This window comes from Dendrobates tinctorius, unplaced genomic scaffold (genome assembly GCF_039654945.1).
Source record: "Dendrobates tinctorius isolate UK_male_01 unplaced genomic scaffold, ASM3965494v1 ptg000031l, whole genome shotgun sequence".
Lineage (NCBI taxonomy): Eukaryota > Metazoa > Chordata > Amphibia > Anura > Dendrobatidae > Dendrobates > Dendrobates tinctorius.
In genome coordinates this window covers 6,077,920-6,096,385 of record NW_027361699.1, presented here as the reverse complement: position 1 = coordinate 6,096,385, position 18,466 = coordinate 6,077,920, and the positions used below count along the sequence as shown (strand labels likewise).

The window sequence follows — 18,466 nt, the reverse complement described above, 5'->3', positions numbered from 1 at the left end:
CTCACACACGCGTGCGCACAGTACCGCTTCGGCGGGCGCCACTAGCCACCCAGGGTGGGGAGGAAAGCGCTAGAGGTGCGCACGGCGTCACACTGGCGGTTACTGCTACCTGGTGCGGTACGACAGTGCCCTGAGCAGGAAGGCACAGTCGGATGCTAGACAGTGCAGAGGACTGGGATGCACTGTGGCATATAGCTTAGCCACAGACAGGCGCTGACTAACCTCTAAGCCATAACAGTCACAACCAAGGGTAGGGGTTTCATAATGAGTCAGTCACCAGATACATGCATCCATCATCATACACACCATAAGCCATCAGAGTCTATACTAGCGCATGGCCATCAGAGTCTATACTAGCTTCCTGAACTATCTGATGGTCCAATCCGAGCTGGAGAAGGACCTAAGCATGTGACCTCCGATCTCCAATGAGAGATTGTCCCAAGAACATGCTCAGTGGACCGAAAGGAGGACTTAGTCCCTGGAGTAGCTCGTTGCTGACCAGCATGCGTTGCTATAGCTGGACCAGAGGTGGCAACAGCAACCAAACCTAAAGAGCTGGTCTGAGTAGAGCACCTGGATCGACGAGTCTGCTGAGCAGCCTCCTCTGCGGCCAGAGAGGAATGGGAGACTGCCGAACGCAAAGCTCGGGATCTCTGCTATACAGCTACAGAAACCCGACGCCCAACAAGTCTGACCAGAGATGCCATGATCACTCTGGATAAACTGCAGAGATCTACAGCTGAGGTGGGACAGTCTGTCCATAGGACAACAATCAGTCTTACAATGCACAAATCTGGCCTTTATGGAAGAGTGGCAAGAAGAAAGTCATTTCTCAAAGATATCCATAAAAAGTGTTGTTCAAAGTTTGCAACAAGCCACCTGGGAGACACACCAAACATGTGGAAGAAGGTGCTCTGGTCAGATGAAACCAAAATCGAACTTTTTGGCAACAATGCCAAACGATATGTTTGGCGTAAAGGCAACACAGCTCATCACCCTGAACACACCATCCCCACTGTCAAACATGGTGGTGGCAGCATCATGGTTTGGGCCTGCTTTACTTCAGCAGGGACAGGGAAGATGGTTACAATTGAAGGGAAGATGGATGGAGCCAAATACAGGACCATTCTTGAAGAAAACCTGTTGGGAGTATGCAAAAGATCTGAGACTGGGATGGAGATTTGTCTTCCAACAAGACAATGATCCCAAACATAAAGCAAAGTCAACAATGGAATGGTTCACAAATAAACGTATCCAGGTGTTAGAAATTAGAATGGCCAAGTCAAAGTCCAGACCTGAATCCAATCGAGAATCTGTGGAAAGAGCTGAAAACTGCTTTTCACAAACAATCTCCATCCAACCTCATTGAGCTCAAGCTGTTTGCCAAGGAAGAATGGGCAAGAATTTCAGTCTCTTGATGTACAAAACTGATAGAGACATACTCCATGCGACTTGCAGCTGTTATTGCACCAAAAGATGGCCAAAGTATTAAGTTAAAGGGGCCGAATAATATTTCATGCCCCACTTTCCAGTTTTTGAATCTCCACAAAAATTTAAAATAACCAATAAATTTTGTTCAACTTTACAATTGTGTCCCACTTGTTGTTGATTCTTCACCAAAAATTTACATTTGGTATCTTTATGCTTGAAGCATGATATGTGGGAAAAGGTTGAAAAGTTCCGGGGGGCCGAATACTTTCGCAAGGCACTGTATATAACAATCATTGTGTAAACTAGGGGGTCAGGTCACTGAGGGATCAGTGACCCGTCAGAAGCCATACTGATGAATACCCAATCAGTGCACCACATGAAGACCCCCCCCGCCAACAGGCCCGCCATGAAGCACGAGTATATCATTAACGCAAAACTGAAAATACAGATTGAACAACAACCACAAGACGGGTTTCATCAACCAAGGTATCATTTTAATCAGTATATCGGCGCAGACCTGACACCATTTGTAGGTTACTGAGCACAATCCTGCTGACAGGTTCCCTTTAAGACAATAACACAGTTTTAACCAGTTAAATTACATTGCCATAGGCCACTACGTGCGGGTGTTATTTCAGTTGCATGCGACTTTGGCATCATGGAAGCCAGCCACAGAATAAGTCCCTCTACTCAGACCTCCAGCCTTCACTAGAATTAGGTTCCATATTTTTGCTTACCTTTTTCTTTCTGCCTCTTTTGTTTTTAACTACAGCAGGAGGAGCAGGAATATCCTGAGAGTAAAAACCAATATTTAGCACAAAGTACGTACTCGCAGGATAAAATTTAAACGAGAGTGCTTTTTATTCCCTATTCCACAATAGCAGATCTTCATAAAGAAGCATGCTATATAATTTCAATTTGATGTAACTTTATGATGACCCCAAAGAATATAGGGAGTCTGAGGGGAATAAAAAGAGGAATAAAAAAAAAGCACCATCAAACATAATCCATGCGGAAACAATACTTTTTTATGCACAAAGTGTCGATCCTCAGTGGCAGGGAGTATTATCTGCATCTTGTTCTAATGTCCCCCAATTGTATTAATCAGAAAATGTGTCTTTATATGGCTCACCAACAGAGACTTAGTTTAAAAGGGGTTGTCCACTTTCAGTAAAGTGGCCCCAAATATTTTAAATTAACAAGTTTAGCAGGTGCTCGCCCTCCCTGGGTCCAGTGCAGGTTCCACGCCACAGCTCAAGTGTCAATATTTTGTCTGGAACTGTGGTATGACGTCAACAACATGAGTAACCAGTTTATTCAGTCATTGAGCTGCATGTACCCGCTGAGCTGAGTGATTGGCTAGAGCTGTCATGCACACTTTGACATGAATGTCACAGCTTAAAAAAACAAACATGAAGACCGAAGCTGCGGTGGTGAACCTGCGCTGGAACCGAAGAGTGAGAGTAATTGTTAAGTTTGTTATTTTACAAATTTTGGGGCCACTTTCCTGTAAGTGGACAACCCCTTTGCCTTAGTGTTGAACTTCATGTGGAATGCACAACATTCTAAAATATGGAGCAAGTTTTAGAGATTGTTGTTACTATTTCTGCCTTCTTGATCTCTGAAAACAGCATTTCTTCCTGTCCTGGATATGGAGGGAAGCTGGTGAATAATTTGAAATTCCAAGCACAGCTGTTTCTCAATGTACAGCACTATGAAGTATGGAGCAGTGTAAACATGGCTGGCTGCACCTAATGCCATTGAAGTGCCAAAAGTCAGACTCTGAATGTTAGGGTTGGCGGAACGCACCAAATAAAGTATAATAATAAGGTGCATTCGCAACCCAGGGTCCACCGTGCAGAGATGGAACCTGCTGCTAAGTAATGGTGGAACAAGATGGCAGTTGAGCACCGAAATGTCACCCGGTGTGAACAGCGGCGAACTCTGTTGCTCCACAGAGCCGCAGCAACAATGTAAAAGGACGCTGTTCCCTGCAACGTAAAAGGACGTTGTTCACTATTAACTGTCATAGGGCACAGCAGATATGGCGCGAGCAAGATCTCTAGACTCAGCCCCTAAAACGCTGGGGTAAGAGCCTGACCGGACCCACAATGCGGACAGCGTTGCACAAGTGCGACGCCACTACTTGGCTCTGACGGTGGCTGACACGGACTCTGCCTCCTACCTGCACTATCAGCCTAGGCAGTAGCTGGCAGGGCTGAGCAACTCATGCATACCAAGGATAGGGGTTTCATAATGAGTCAATCAGCAGAGACAATCATACGTGCATACAACACACACACACCACACGGTCTATACTAGCGCACAGCCGTGCGGCTGTGAGATCCTTTTATAGATCCCAGTCTGCCAGGACCTTGTTAGTGGACCAATCCGGGCTCGCTTGAGGACCCGAGCAGCTGACCGCCGACCACCAATGAGAGGTTGCTACCTCACGAGCTTGCTCAAATAGGGCAAAACCCGGTCATCGTCTCAGGAACGACTGCTCGCCGCTGTTTGCTGTTGATTGCTATAGCTGAACCTGAAGGGTATGTGCACACATAGTTTTTTGTCTCTGCGGATTTTGTAGAGAAAACTGCAGGAAATCCGCAGGACAAAGTGCTGCGGTTTATCTGCGTTTTTTCTGCGGTTTTGCCCTGCGGTTTTACACCTCATAATGGATGAGGTGTAAAACTGCAGCGTTTCTGCACCAAACAATTGACATGTGCACAGCTTTTTTTTATTTCCATAGGAAATAAAGGTACTGTACAACGCAGCAGAATCTGCTGCGTTTCTGCAGAGCCAAAAACGCTGCGGAAACGCAGCAGAAACCGCAAAGTGTGCACATACCCGAAGAGGCAGCAGCAATCAATCGCACAGCACGGGTCTGAGCAATACGCTGAAACCGACATCTCTGCTGAGCAGGATCTGCCGCTGCCAAGACTGAATAGGATACCGTAAAAGACGACACGGCTTGGGATTCCTCCTGTGCAGAGGGAGAATCCCGTCGCCTAATACTGAAGGATTTAATATTGCGGTCCAACCTGAAAAATAGGGCATCAGTTTTAAAAAGTGGATAATACCAAAGAACAGGTCTTTAGCATTTTATTTTTAAATCACCATCAAAACAGAAACAGTAATTAACTACATTCTTACTTACATCATTGACATCAAGAGGACCACTATCATCCTTTGAAGTATTTAAATCTTTTTCTGGAGACCCAAGTCCACTAGAAGATGTATCAGAAAGTTTGCTTGAAATCTGTTGTTAGAAAATACAACTTAAAAAACAATAATAAAAAAAAAAAGTTCTTATAATTGAAAACTGTGCACTAGAAAAATACACAATACAATCAAGAGTCTGTATGATGATTTGGGCCTATTATCTACTACTCTACATATGGGCTTTTAAAAACGTGTTCAAACACATCTGTGTGGCCGCTGAAGATTAATTATTTTCAAAATATGCAGCGAGTACTCCATGCGGCATAAATGACATGCCAAGTTTATGCTATATTCACACAGAAATACCTTCATAACCCTAAAAAGCTGACATTCATTGAGCAGTTTCCAATAATCATAGTATCTGCTAATTCTTGTGATGCAGTTTTTGCTTCCTTAGTGCGCCCTCTCCTTTAACCACTTCAGCCTCTGAGCGCCTGTTTTCACCTTCGTGACCAGGCCAAATTTTACAATTTTGATCACCACCATCACTGAGTTATGTGATAATAACTCTGGAACGCTTCAACGGATCCAACTGATTCCGAAAATGGTTTCTCGTGACATATTCTACTTTGTGATAGTGGTAATAGCTGTTCGATACAACTTGTGTTTTTTTGTGAAAAAAATTGGAAATTTGGTGAAAATTTTGCTCTTTTTAAACTTTTAAATTTTATGCCCTTAAATCAGAGTTAGGTCACAAAACTAGTTAATAAATAACATTTCAAACATGTCTACTATATATCAGCACAATTTTGTAACCTAATTTTTTTTAGGATTTTAGAAAGGTTTAAAGTTGATAAGTGATTTCTAATCTTTTCAAACATTTTTTTTTTTAGGGACCATATTACATTTGAAGTGAATTTGAAGCGTCTATATGACAGAAAGTACCCAAAAGTGACACCATTCTAAAAGCTGCACCCCTCAAGGGGCTCAAAACATTAAAAAAGTTTATTAACCCTTCTGGTGCTTCACAGGAATTTTTAGAATGTGGAAGGAAAAAAAACATTCAACTTTTTTTCACAAACATTTAACTTTAGACCCAATTTTATTTTATTTTTACAATGGTAACAGGAAAAACTGGCCCCCAAAATTTGTTGTGCAATTTCTACTGAGCATCGATACCCATATATGGGCAAAAAACACTTTTTGGGCACACTGCAGAGCTAAGAAGGGAAGGAATGTCATTTGACTTTTTGAATGTAAAATGTGCAGGGATAATTAGTGGATGCTATGTTGTGTTTGGAAACTAGACCCCTCAGGGAACTAATCTCGATGTGTGGTGAGCACCTTGAACCCCCAGGTGCTTCACAGACGTTTATAACATTGAGCCTTGGGGGAAAAAAAAAAAAAAAAAAAAAAAAATTTTAAGCCCCAAATTTTGAATTTTCACAAGGGTAAACAGGAGAGAGAAAATGTAACCAAATATTGTTGTGCAATTTCTTCTGCGTACGCGGATACCCCATATGTAGACAAAAACTAACTTTTGAGGCACAATGCACAGCTCAGAATGGAAGAAGTGCCTTATTGGAGTTTAGATTTTGCTGCACTCGTCTGAGGGTGCGATGTCACATTGGCAGAGCTCCTGAGGTACCAGAACAGAAGATCCCCCCATAAGAGACCTCAATTTACAAACTACACCTGTTAATGAATTCTTCATCTAGGGGAGCAGTGATCTTATTTACCCCACAGGTGTGTCACAAAATTTTATGCCATTGGGCAGGGAAGAAAACAAAAAATAATTATATTTTATCCACAAAAATTGTGTGTTAACCCCAAATTTTACATTGTCATACAGGGAAAATGGTACCAAAATTTGTCCCACAATTTCTGCTGAATGTAAAAATACTGAAATACTGCATATGTACAGTACTGCTTAGCCATGCGGGATGGAGCGCTATTTGTCTCCTGGAGCGCAGATGTTCCTAGAATAGTTTGCAGGCTCCATATACAGAGCCACTAAGTGCTAGAAAAGCAGAATGTGTAGTGCCGATTTTGACTCCATGGGTATTTTTCAGAAACAGGCAGCAGTGGATGCTGCTGAGTGAAAATTGCAAACTGCAGTTTTGGTGACCAGGATGGTAGGTTATACCCAGCTCATGCTTCTGGAGAAGCACACCCGTAAGTTAGGCGGACTCTCATCACTACGGAAACACCAAACATGTGGGCGCTATATGTGGTTTAGACAATTGAAAGCAGGAGGGCACCACTGGTTAGAGGTGAGGGATACACCTGTGATCAGTAAAAACAACACTGTAGAATAAGTAGAAAAAAGCTACTGATCACAAGCACAGGGATCACAGGTGATCCCTGTGTTTGTGATCAGCAGCTTTATTCTACTTATTCTATATGTGGTTTAGACATACTGGGGCTCGGGGGGGGGGGCATTTGGATTTGGGAGCGCAGAATTTGCTGAATTTCTTTTGAGGGATGAGGAGCCATTTCGCTGTTCCAAAGCCTTTGTGATACAAGTAACGTTGAAGCTCCTATATTTCCGTTAACAGATGACGGACCTGAGTGGGTAGTTGTTTTTTTGGCTGATTCAGTTGAAGCTTTTATTGGGAGCATTTTACATAATATTTAGGACCACATTTATCCGGCCCTCTACGCTGAGCACTTACTTTGGGGTTTGCATCTAAATCTCCAAGTGACATGATTCATATGAAACCTCCGAGGGATCTATTCACTACTATAATGAGGCAGCAGTTATTCTGGACTACGCCTGGCCTCTGTTAAGCGTTGTCCTTTTTAGAAGTGCACAAAACTGTAAATGACATGTCCTATGGCGTCTACAGCGCCTCCATCTGCCTCACTATCGGCATAACTTCTGCCGGGGGTTCCGTGTGAATCAAGTACTTCAGAAAAATATTTAGAATTGAGAGTCCTCAGTGGTTGACACCTTTTAATAGCCAACTGAAAAGATGGTAACAAACTGCAAGCTTTCGAGAATACTCAGGTCTCTTCATCAGGCTTGACACCTGAAGAGAACTGAGTAGTTTTTATTTACATTCACCTTTTTTTATTGCCTTTTATTGCACTTTAAATTCGGCGGTATGATAAAGCCTTTTTTCTTTTTTATGGTGTTCACTGAGGGGGTTAACTAGTGGAACAATTTTATAGAGCGGGTCATTCTGGATGCGATAATACCAAATGTGTGTATTTTTTTACATAAAGAAAGGCATTTATTGAATTGTTGTTTTTTTTTAATATTTTTACACTTTTAATACCTTTTCTTTACATTGTCCCAGGATGGGACATCACTGTATAGTAGTAACAGATCGCGGATATCCTGGAATACATCAGAAAAATGGCACCAAAATCAGCTGACATGTGCCAGAAAACATGTGGGAGACCCGTGAAGGGATTAAAGTTAAGTCATACAAGAATAACACTTTCTTTATATCCAATCAGATGTGAATGACTTTGTGACTTTCTACTTACACACTTTAATTAATCTCTTTTACACATTCAAATTCTGCGGTGTTACGACCAGGGTGAGGAGTTGGGCTGATGATCTTTATCAAATATGCTCATTAATAGAAATGTACATACTAGATTCTAAACTTTACAAGAAGTTGTGATATTAACTTTAGTTCTTGTTACATACCCTTGATGCTGAAATATTCTTCTTTTTGTGTTGGACTTTATCACCAATTTCTTCATGGCCCTCCTGCATTTGTTCTCCTGCATCTCTCTCAACAGTACCGATTAATGTTAGGAAGTTCTAAAGAGCAAAAAATTAAAAAAAAGTTAAAATAACTCCTAAAATTCTACACACGTGGTCAAAATTGTTGGTACCCCTTGTTTAATGACAAAAAAACCCCACAATGGTGACAGAAATGGCTTGAATCCGACAAAAGGAATACATAAAAAATCTATGAAAATGAACAAATCAAAGATTGCTTTTCAGCCATGCTTCCACAGAATTTTTAAAAAAAAAATAAAACTCATGAAATAGGCCTGGACAGAAATGATGGTACCATTAAATTAATATTTTGTTGCACAACCTTTTGAGGCAATCAAATGATTCCTGTAACTGTCAATGAGACTTCTGCACCTCTCGACAGGTATTTTGGCCCAGTCCTCAAGAGTAAACTGCTCCAGTTGTCTCGTGTTTGAAGGTTGCCTTTTCCAGACGGCATGTTTCAGCTCTTTCCAAAGATACTCAATACGATTTAAGTCAGGGCTCATAGAAGGCCACTTCAGAATAGTCCAATAATCCTCTTAGCCATTCTTGCGTGTTTTTAGCTGTGTTTTGGGTCATTATCCTTTTGCAAGACCCATGACCTGCGACTGAGAACAAGCTTTCTGACACTGGGCAGCACATTTCTCTCTAGAATCCCTTGATAGTCTTCAGATTTCATTGTACCCTGCACAGATTCTAGACACCCTGTGCCAGATGCAGCAAAGCAGCCCAAGAACATAACAGAGCCTCCTCCATGTTTCATAGTAGGGACAGTGTTCTTTTCGGGATATGCTTTATTTTTCCATCTGTGAACATAGAACTGATGTGCCTTGCCAAAAAGTTCCATTTTTGTCTCATCTGTCCATAGGACATTCTCCCAGAAGCTTTGTGGCTTGTCAACATGTAATTTGGCAAATTCCAGTCTAGCTTTTTTATGATTTTTTTTCAACAATGGTGTCCTCCTTGGTCACCTCCCATGAAGTCCACTTTGGCTCATACAATGACCGATGGTGCGACCTGACACTGAAGTTACTTGAGCTTGAAGTTCACATTTAATCTGTTTAGAAGTTTTTTGGTTTTTTTTTGTTACCCTTCATATTATCCGTCTCTTTGATTTGTCATCAAATTTTCCTTCAGCGGCCACGTCCAGGGAGGTTGGCTACCGTCCCATGGAGCTTAAATTTCTGAATAATATGTGCAATTGTAGTCACAGAAACATCAAGTTGCTTGGAGATGGTCTTATAACTTTTACCTTTAACATGTTTGCCTCTAATTTTCTTTCTAATCTCCTGAGACAACTCTTTCCTTCGCTTCCTCTGGTCCATGTTGAGTGTGATACACACCATGTCACCAAACAGCACAGTGAGTATCTGAAGCCCTCTATACAGGCCCACTCACTGATTTCAACATTGTAGACATCTGTGAAGCTAATTAGTGGAAACACCTTGATTTAACATGTCCCTTTTGTCACATTTTCAGGGGTACCATTATTTCTGTCCAGGCCTATTTCATGAGTTTTATTATTTTTAAATCTGTGGAAGCACGGTTGAAAAGCAATGTCTGACTTTCACTTGTTCATTTTCATAGATTTTTGATTATTACTTTTGTCAGATTCAAGTTATTTCTGTGACCATTGTGGGTTTTTCTGTCATTAATCGAGGGGTACCAACAATTTTGACCACATGTGTATCTAACTCTAGCCAAGATCTCTTCTCATCTCAAAGGTTCAAGCTTTTGAACAGATACAACCTTGCTATGTTTTAAATAAGTTTAGATGATTACAAAGGGAGTGTAAGTTAAAAGGTAGTGTGGCAGCAGGACTAACCCTGCCTACGTATTTGGAGCGATTTAATGGTCTTTTAATACTGTTTTTAATCACCTCTGTATTAATCCTAATCGTTACTTCATGGTGTTAAGAAAATTATGTTTAACACCTTCAGCCTGAAAGCTTGTTTTCACCTTCATAACCAGGCCAATATTTTACAATTCTGACCAGTGCCACCTTATGAGGTAATAACTCTGGAATGGATCACACTGATTCTGAGACTATTTTTTTGTGACATATTGTACTTTATGATAGTGGTAACATTTCTTCAGTAAGACTTGCATTTATTTGTGAAAAAAAAATGTATATTTGGCAAAAATTTTGCAATATTCAAACTTTTAATTTTTATGCCCTTAAATCAGAGAGATATGTCACACAAAGTAGATAATTCCCACATGTCTACTTTATATCAGTACAATTTTTGAAACATTTTTTTTTTTTTTTTTTATAACTTTCTAAGGGTTAAAAGTTGACCAGTAAATTTAAATTTTTCCAACAATTTACAACATTTTTTTCAGGGACCACCTCACATTTTTGAAGTGACATTGATGGGTCTATGACAGAATAAACCCAAAAGTGACACCATTCTAAAAACTGCACCCATCAAGGTGCTCAAAACCACAATCAAGAAATTTATTAAACCATTCACGTGCTTCACAGGTATTTTTTTTAATGCGGAAGAAAAATATGAACATTTAACTTTTTGTCACTAAAATTTTATTTTAGACCCAATTATTTATATTTTCAAGGGTAACAGGAAAAAAAAAAATGGAGTCCAAAATTTATTGTGCAAGTTCTCCTGAGCATGACAATACCCCATATATGAAGGAAAAAAAATCACTGTTGGCGCTAGGGCTGTGGAGTCGGAGCCCATTTTGGTGGATTCTGAGTCATGGAAATGAGTTGGAGATGGAGGTTTGGCTTACCGACACCACAGCCCTGGTTTGGGCATACGGCAGGGATCGGAAGGGAAGGCGCACCATTTGACTTATTAAAAGCAAAATTTGCTGGCACAATTAGCGGATGCCATGTCGTGTTTGGAAAGCCCTCGATGTCCTTAAACAGTGGCAAGCCCCCCCAAGTGACACCAATCTGCAAACTAGACCCCTCAGGGAACTTATATAGATGTGTGGTGAACACCTTGAACTCCCGGGTGTGTCACAGAATAAAGCCATGGAAATAAAAATCACATTTATCCCAAATTTTATTTTTTACAAGGGAACAGGAGAAACATCAACCCCAAAAATGGTTATGAAATTTCTCCTGAGTATGCAGATGTGGGGGTAAATTACTGTTTGGGCGCAGGACAGGGTTTCAAAAAGGAGTGATGTTTTGGAATGAAAAGGAGACCCTGATGAGCCTAAACAGTGGAAAACCCCCACAAGTGACACAATTTTGGAAACTCGACCCCTCAAGAAATTTATTTAGATGTGTCTTGAGCACCTTGGACCCACAGGTACTTAACAGAATTTCACAACATTGATCTGTGGAAATTTAAAAAATAAAAAAAAAAAAAAAAAAAAAGATAAATTTTCACCCAAAAAGTTTTAACCCCAGATGGATCCTATAAACCACCACAGGAATTGCTATTTTGGCAAAAACTTGCGATACAGATATGGAAGGAAAGTATATTTTAAAATTTACTAAGATTGTGAGACTCCATTATAGGACAACCCCAAGTTTTCACACCTTAAGTTATAAGAACCTATATTTTGGAAGCAATATGGAATAACACTGGACAAGGTATTTGAAAATTATTATTATGCATTTATATAGCGCCATTTATTACATGTGAAAAGGGGAAAATGAAGTACTGTTATCATTTGACTAAATACATGCAAAATATGGTGTTCCACACAGGTTTTTTTTTGTTTTTTTTTTATAGAGATCGGCAAATGAGACATGATATTACACACCAGTTTCCACATCCTAGAATGCAGATATCGAGATACCCGCTAATAGGTGTGCTCATTACCAAAGGACCTACGGGTGTAATTTCCACAATATATACTTTTCTGCTTAATTCAAAAATTGTATCCACTCAGCTTCCTGTGGATGACAAATGGTGACAATTGATACCCTCAATAACTGAAGAGCAATGAAGTGATGCTTTAGAAGCTCACACAATGGTATCACCGACTGCAAATAAACTAATACAATTACTGTATATACTTGTGTATAAGCCGACCTGAGAATAAGTCAAGGCACCAAATTTTGACAAGAAAAACTGGGAAAACTTATTGACTCGAGTATAAGCCAGATATGCATTATCGCCTCTTTCCTATCCTGGTATGCATGGCTCCTCATCCCCATGCTTGTCTGCATGGCTCCTCATCCCCATGCTTGTCTGCATGGCTCCTTATCCCCATGCTTGTCTGCATGGCTCCTTATCCCCATGCTTGTCTGCATGGCTCCTTATCCCCATGCTTGTCTGCATGGCTCCTTATCCCCATGCTTGTCTGCATGGCTCCTTATCCCCATGCTTGTCTGCATGGCTCCTTATCCCCATGCTTGTCTGCATGGCTCCTTATCCCCATGCTTGTCTGCATGGCTCCTTATCCCCATGCTTGTCTGCATGGCTCCTTATCCCCATGCTTGTCTGCATGGCTCCTTATCCCCATGCTTGTCTGCATGGCTCCTTATCCCCATGCTTGTCTGCATGGCTCCTTATCCCCATGCTTGTCTGCATGGCTCCTTATCCCCATGCTTGTCTGCATGGCTCCTTATCCCCATGCTTGTCTGCATGGCTCCTTATCCCCATGCTTGTCTGCATGGCTCCTTATCCCCATGCTTGTCTGCATGGCTCCTTATCCCCATGCTTGTCTGCATGGCTCCTTATCCCCATGCTTGTCTGCATGGCTCCTTATCCCCATGCTTGTCTGCATGGCTCCTTATCCCCATGCTTGTCTGCATGGCTCCTTATCCCCATGCTTGTCTGCATGGCTCCTTATCCCCATGCTTGTCTGCATGGCTCCTTATCCCCATGCTTGTCTGCATGGCTCCTTATCCCCATCCTTGTCTGCATGGCTCCTTATCCCCATCCTTGTCTGCATGGCTCCTTATCCCCATCCTTGTCTGCATGGCTCCTTATCCCCATCCTTGTCTGCATGGCTCCTTATCCCCATCCTTGTCTGCATGGCTCCTTATCCCCATCCTTGTCTGCATGGCTCCTTATCCCCATCCTTGTCTGCATGGCTCCTTATCCCCATCCTGGTATGCATGGCTCCTTATCCCCATCCTGGTATGCATGGCTCCTTATCCCCATCCTGGTATGCATGGCTCCTTATCCCCATCCTGGTATGCATGGCTCCTTATCCCCATCCTGGTATGCATGGCTCCTTATCCCCATGCTTGTCTGCATGGCTCCTTATCCCCATCCTTGTATGTATGGCTCATTATCCTCCATCCTTGTACATTGATAACACAATCTGATTCATATCCTGTTAAGTGTAAACTCAGTTTATTCTGAGGTATTTTTCAATAAAAAGATTTAAAAAGAAAATGTTTTCACCCTAAATTTTCTCATTTTCACAAAGATAGCAGGAGAAAACGGACCCAAAAATTTGTTGCGCAATTTCTCCCGAGTATGCAGACACCCCACATATGGCCAAAAGTACTTTTGAGGCACAGTGTACAGCTCAGAAGAGAAGAAGCGCCATAATGGAGTTCAGATTTTGCAGGACTGGTTTGATGGTGCCATGTCACATTGTCAGAGCCCCTGAGGTACCAGAACAGAAGATCCCCCTATAAGAGACCTCATTTTACAAACTACACCTCTCAATGAATTCAGGCAACATATTGACACCGCAGGTGGATCACAGAATTTTATACCATTGGGCTGTGAAGAATAAAAATACATTTATACCACCAAAATGTTGTTTTAGCCTCAGATTTAACATTTCCACACTGGGAAATGGGTAAAAATGGCACATAAATTTGTCCCACAATTTCTGTGAATGTGGAAATATCCCATATGTGGCTGTACAGCACTGCTAAGCCACACAGCGAGACTCGGGAGTAGAGATGAGTGAACATAGTCGGCTCCCTCCTTATTCGGCAAGCTATAGCCCTTACTGAAGAAGCTGCATCGGGAACCCGGATACCTGGAGCACTCCCGATGATCAGATGCTCGGAGCCACAGCCGCATGTGTCTCAACACATGCATGGAGAACCTGTGTGTTGTGACTGTCATCAATTACAGCGATACCAGGAGTTATACCTTTTTTTTTGTGCTTGATAGCTGTCACACACTAAAAGATGCTTTTTATTGCAAAAACCATCACCATATTTTGAGAGCTATAATTTTTCCATATTTCTGCCGACACGCAACTTGTTTTTTTGTGGGAAGTTGACGTTTTTATTGGACTCATTTTCGGGCACATGACATTTTTTGATCATTTTCTATTCCACTTTTTGCAATGTAGAATGAACAAACCCCAGCAATGCAGGATTTTGTTTCTATGTCGCTCCATGGATGGTAAAATTGCTAAGGCTTCTTTTACACTTGCTGTGTTTTTGCGGCCCCAATGCATTTCTATGGCGCCGCAAAAATTAGTAGAAAGGCTGTGATTCGTATGGCCGTATTTGCGGCTGTAAAAAAATATTGAGCTTGCTCGATATTTTTCACGGCTTACGGACACAGCCGCAATGCATTTCAATGGTACAGCAAAAACAACGTTAAGTTGTTTTTGCAGTACACCATATTTGCGGATCGACGTTTTCCCCCGCTATTTGTTATAAAAGGGAAAAACGGCAATCCGAGAAGGTTTTTGCGGCCCGCAAAAACACGGCAAGTGTAAAAGCAGCCTAAGGCAGCTTTATTCTTCGGGTCAGTATGATTACAGCGATAACACATTTATATTTTTTTTTAGTGTTTTGGTGCTATTACACAAAAAACTATTTAAAAAAAATATTATTATTGCATCGCTTTATTCTGAGACTTATAACTTTTTCATTTTTCTGTTGAAGGAGCTGTATGGCAGCTTGTTTATTTTCAGGACAAGATGACGTTTTCAGCTATACCATTTTTATTTACATTTGTCTTTTTATCACGTGTTATTCCACATTTTGTTCGGCGGTAAGATAAAAAATAAGGCAAAAAAGTCTTAGTTACTCACCGGTTAACGGTATTCTTCGGAGTCCATGACAGCACCACCTGAGAGAGGGATCCGCCCTTCCTAGGAACAGGAAAACCTACAGATACAAAAAGGGCGGCACCTCTCCCACGCATCAGTTGGATTAAAGAGCATAAAAGAGGACCTCCAAGGTTAATGCATGATTATATGTACAACAATATTAATACTTAAATTTTTATCACCCGTGGATATGTACAAAGGGAAGACGTGCACACTCAAATTGACTAAGGGAAGGGAATCTATGGGTGCTGTCATGGACTCCGAAAAATACCGTTAACCGGTGAGTAACTAAGACTTTATTCGGTCGTCCATGACAGCACCACCTGAGAGAATTACAGAGAGTAATCACTACTTTAGGGGGGGGACTACAGCCTGCAGAACCCTGATACCGAAGGAGAGGTCTGCAGAAGCACCCAAGTCTAGCCTATAATGACTATAAAAAGTGCTCGGAGAGGACCAAGTGGCCGCCTTACAAATCTGGTCGATGGAGACTTCCGATCTCTCGGCCCACGAGGTCGCCACGGCTCTGGTGGAATGCGCCTTCAATTTCTCCGGAGCTACTCTACCTTTTGAGGTATAAGCTAACGAGATTGCTTCTCTAATCCATCTGGCTAGTGTACTTTTGGACACCCCAAGACCTTTCCTAGGGCCTTGGTAGGAGACAAAGAGGGCATTGTCCTTCTTCCAGGGATCGGTAGCCGCTAGATACTCCAAGAGGCATCTCCTAACATCTAAAGTGTGTAGCTTCTCCTCTTTCTCATTAGTTGGTTTAGGGAGGAAGGATGGAAGGACTATTTCCTGCGACCTATGAAAGCTGGAGGCTACTTTTGGTAAATACGCTGGGTCAGGTCTAAGTATTACCCTATCCTCTTTTACCTGAAGAAAAGGTGGGCGCCTAGACAATGCCTGAATGTCGCTTACCCTACGGGCTGACGTTATGGCTATTAGGAAAGCTATCTTGAGGGACAGGCTCCTAATAGAGGCTGACGAGATGGGTTCAAATGGCGCTTCTGTCATAGCTGTGAGGACTAGGTTCAAATCCCATGGCGTGAGTCTATTCTTTACTATTGGTCTGGATCTACTCGCTGCTTTGATAAACCTATTGACCCAGTAATTAGCCGCGATGTTGCAGCTAAAGAGGGCCCCTAAGGCGGATACCTGTACTTTAAGGGTACTGGTGGAGAGACCCAGGTCCAGCCCTTTTTGTAAAAATTCCAAGATCTGGCCTATAGGGACGGAATCATCAGTATTTATATTTGAGCTTTGGAGGAATCTTTTCCAAATTCTGACGTAAATCTTAGTTGTCACCACTTTCCTACTTTTTAGTAGAGTGTCAATTAGGTCTGGGGAGAAGCCTTTACTTTTTAGCAGTGACCGCTCAAATTCCACGCCGTGAGATGTAGGCCAGCCACCTGAGGGTGGAAGACCGGGCCTTGGGACAGAAGGTCCGGGATGTCCGGGAGAACCCAAGGATCGTCTACCGACATGATCCTGAGGTTCGAGAACCATGCTCTTCTGGGCCAGAACGGGGCGATGACTATGACCCTTGCCCTGTCCTTCCTGATCTTCCTCAACACCAGAGGAAGTAGAGATAGGGGAGGAAAGGCGTAGGCTAGCCTGAAGTCCCATTTTATCAGTAGCGCATCTACTGCCAGAGGAGTCTCCCTGGGATTTAGGGAGCAAAACTGTCTCGTTTTCGAGTTCTCCTTGGTGGCGAATAGATCCACCTCTGGTTGACCCCATCTCTGCACGATCTGAACGAAAATGGAGGTGTTTAAGGCCCACTCTCCTTGTTTTAACAGATTGCGGCTTAGGAAATCTGCCGCGACGTTCTCTTTTCCTCTTATGTGAAGAGCCGTGAGAGATAAAAAATGCCGCTCTGCTAGCTGGAACAACTGTCCTGCCACATTCATCAGAGTTTTGGATCGAGTTCCGCCTTGGTGGTTGATATAGGCCACGGCCACTCGATTGTCCGAGAGAACTCGTAAGTGATGGCCCTGTAGATACATAAGGAGCTCTTTAGCTGCGTGTACTACAGCTGTCAATTCTTTCAAATTAGAAGACATTTGTATCTGATCCCGTTCCCATAGGCCCTGGACCAGAATTTCCTCCATATGCGCCCCCCAACCGGAAGGACTTGCATCCGTGGTGACCACGCGGGTAATGTTATACTCCCAAGGGACCCCTCTAGACAAGTTATTTCTTTCTAGCCACCACTCCAGGGACTCTATTGTGTTTCTGGATAAGGTCAGTCGACCTTCTAAGTTACCCCCAAGAATCCTCTGATACCATAAAACTTCGCCCTGTAGAGTTCTCGTATGAACTTGGGCCCACTGGACCGCGGGAATGCAGGATGAGAGGGAACCCAACAGGGACATGGCTTTCCTGAGGGACATGGAGGGGTTGTTGGAAGCGTTCAGGACCCGGCCATGCAGGTGCAGCAGCTTCTCTGGGGGCAGACGGCATTCCTGCTTTTTAGAATCTAGGGTTAGGCCTAAAAATTGTTGAATTTTTAATGGCTGCAAACGGGATTTTTTGATATTAAGTAGCCATCCCAACCGCTCTAGAGCCACCGTTGTTTTCTGTAATTGTTCTAAACACTGCTCGGCTGAACTGCCTATTATAAGGAGGTCATCTAGATAGGGAACGACTAGAATGTTTAGCTCGCGCAGATGGGCCATCACCTCTGCCATCACTTTGGTGAATACTCGGGGCGCAACTGCCACCCCGAAGGGTAAGGCCGCGTACTGGAAGTGCTGGATTGACCCCTCCAACTGAACCGCCAGTCTAAGGAAAGGTTGGAGTGCTAGACATATGGGTATATGGTAGTAAGCGTCTTTCAGATCTAGGACCACCATGAAGCAGTTTTGAAACAGCATCTTTATTGCGGTGTTAATTGTTTCCATTTTAAACGGACGTACGACCAGGAATTTATTGAGGGCTTTGAGGTTAAATATAGCCCTAAATGAGTCGTCCGGTTTACGGACCAAGAACAGGGGGGAATAGAAGCCTTTCCCCCTCTCTTCCTCTGGAACTCTCGTCAGGACTTTTTTGTCCAGTAGCTCGAGGACCTCGGTCTCCAGGGCAGCTTGTTCTAACGGGGAAGATTTGAGCAGAGTTACCCTGAACCGATTTTGGGGAACGCAGGAGAACTCTAGGTGCAGTCCTGTAGCT

The 18,466-nt window shown here is 42.6% G+C and overlaps 1 protein-coding gene across 6 annotated transcripts in view; it reads right to left on the bottom strand.

Moving 5' to 3' along the window:
- The window catches only part of PSIP1 (PC4 and SRSF1 interacting protein 1), a 168,164-nt gene that overhangs the window by 101,747 nt on the left and 47,951 nt on the right, over positions 1 to 18,466 (bottom strand). For 4 of the 6 annotated variants that reach the window (XM_073572150.1, XM_073572149.1, XM_073572152.1 and 1 more), the window contains 3 exons: positions 8,255 to 8,371; positions 4,589 to 4,690; positions 2,169 to 2,222 (listed from right to left, as the gene is read on the bottom strand). In XM_073572150.1, the coding sequence (XP_073428251.1) occupies positions 2,169 to 2,222; positions 4,589 to 4,690; positions 8,255 to 8,371 (273 nt within the window). The remainder of the gene's footprint in view (positions 1 to 2,168; positions 2,223 to 4,588; positions 4,691 to 8,254; positions 8,372 to 18,466) is intronic. The other 2 variants (XM_073572151.1, XM_073572154.1) reach the window with 2 other exon arrangements.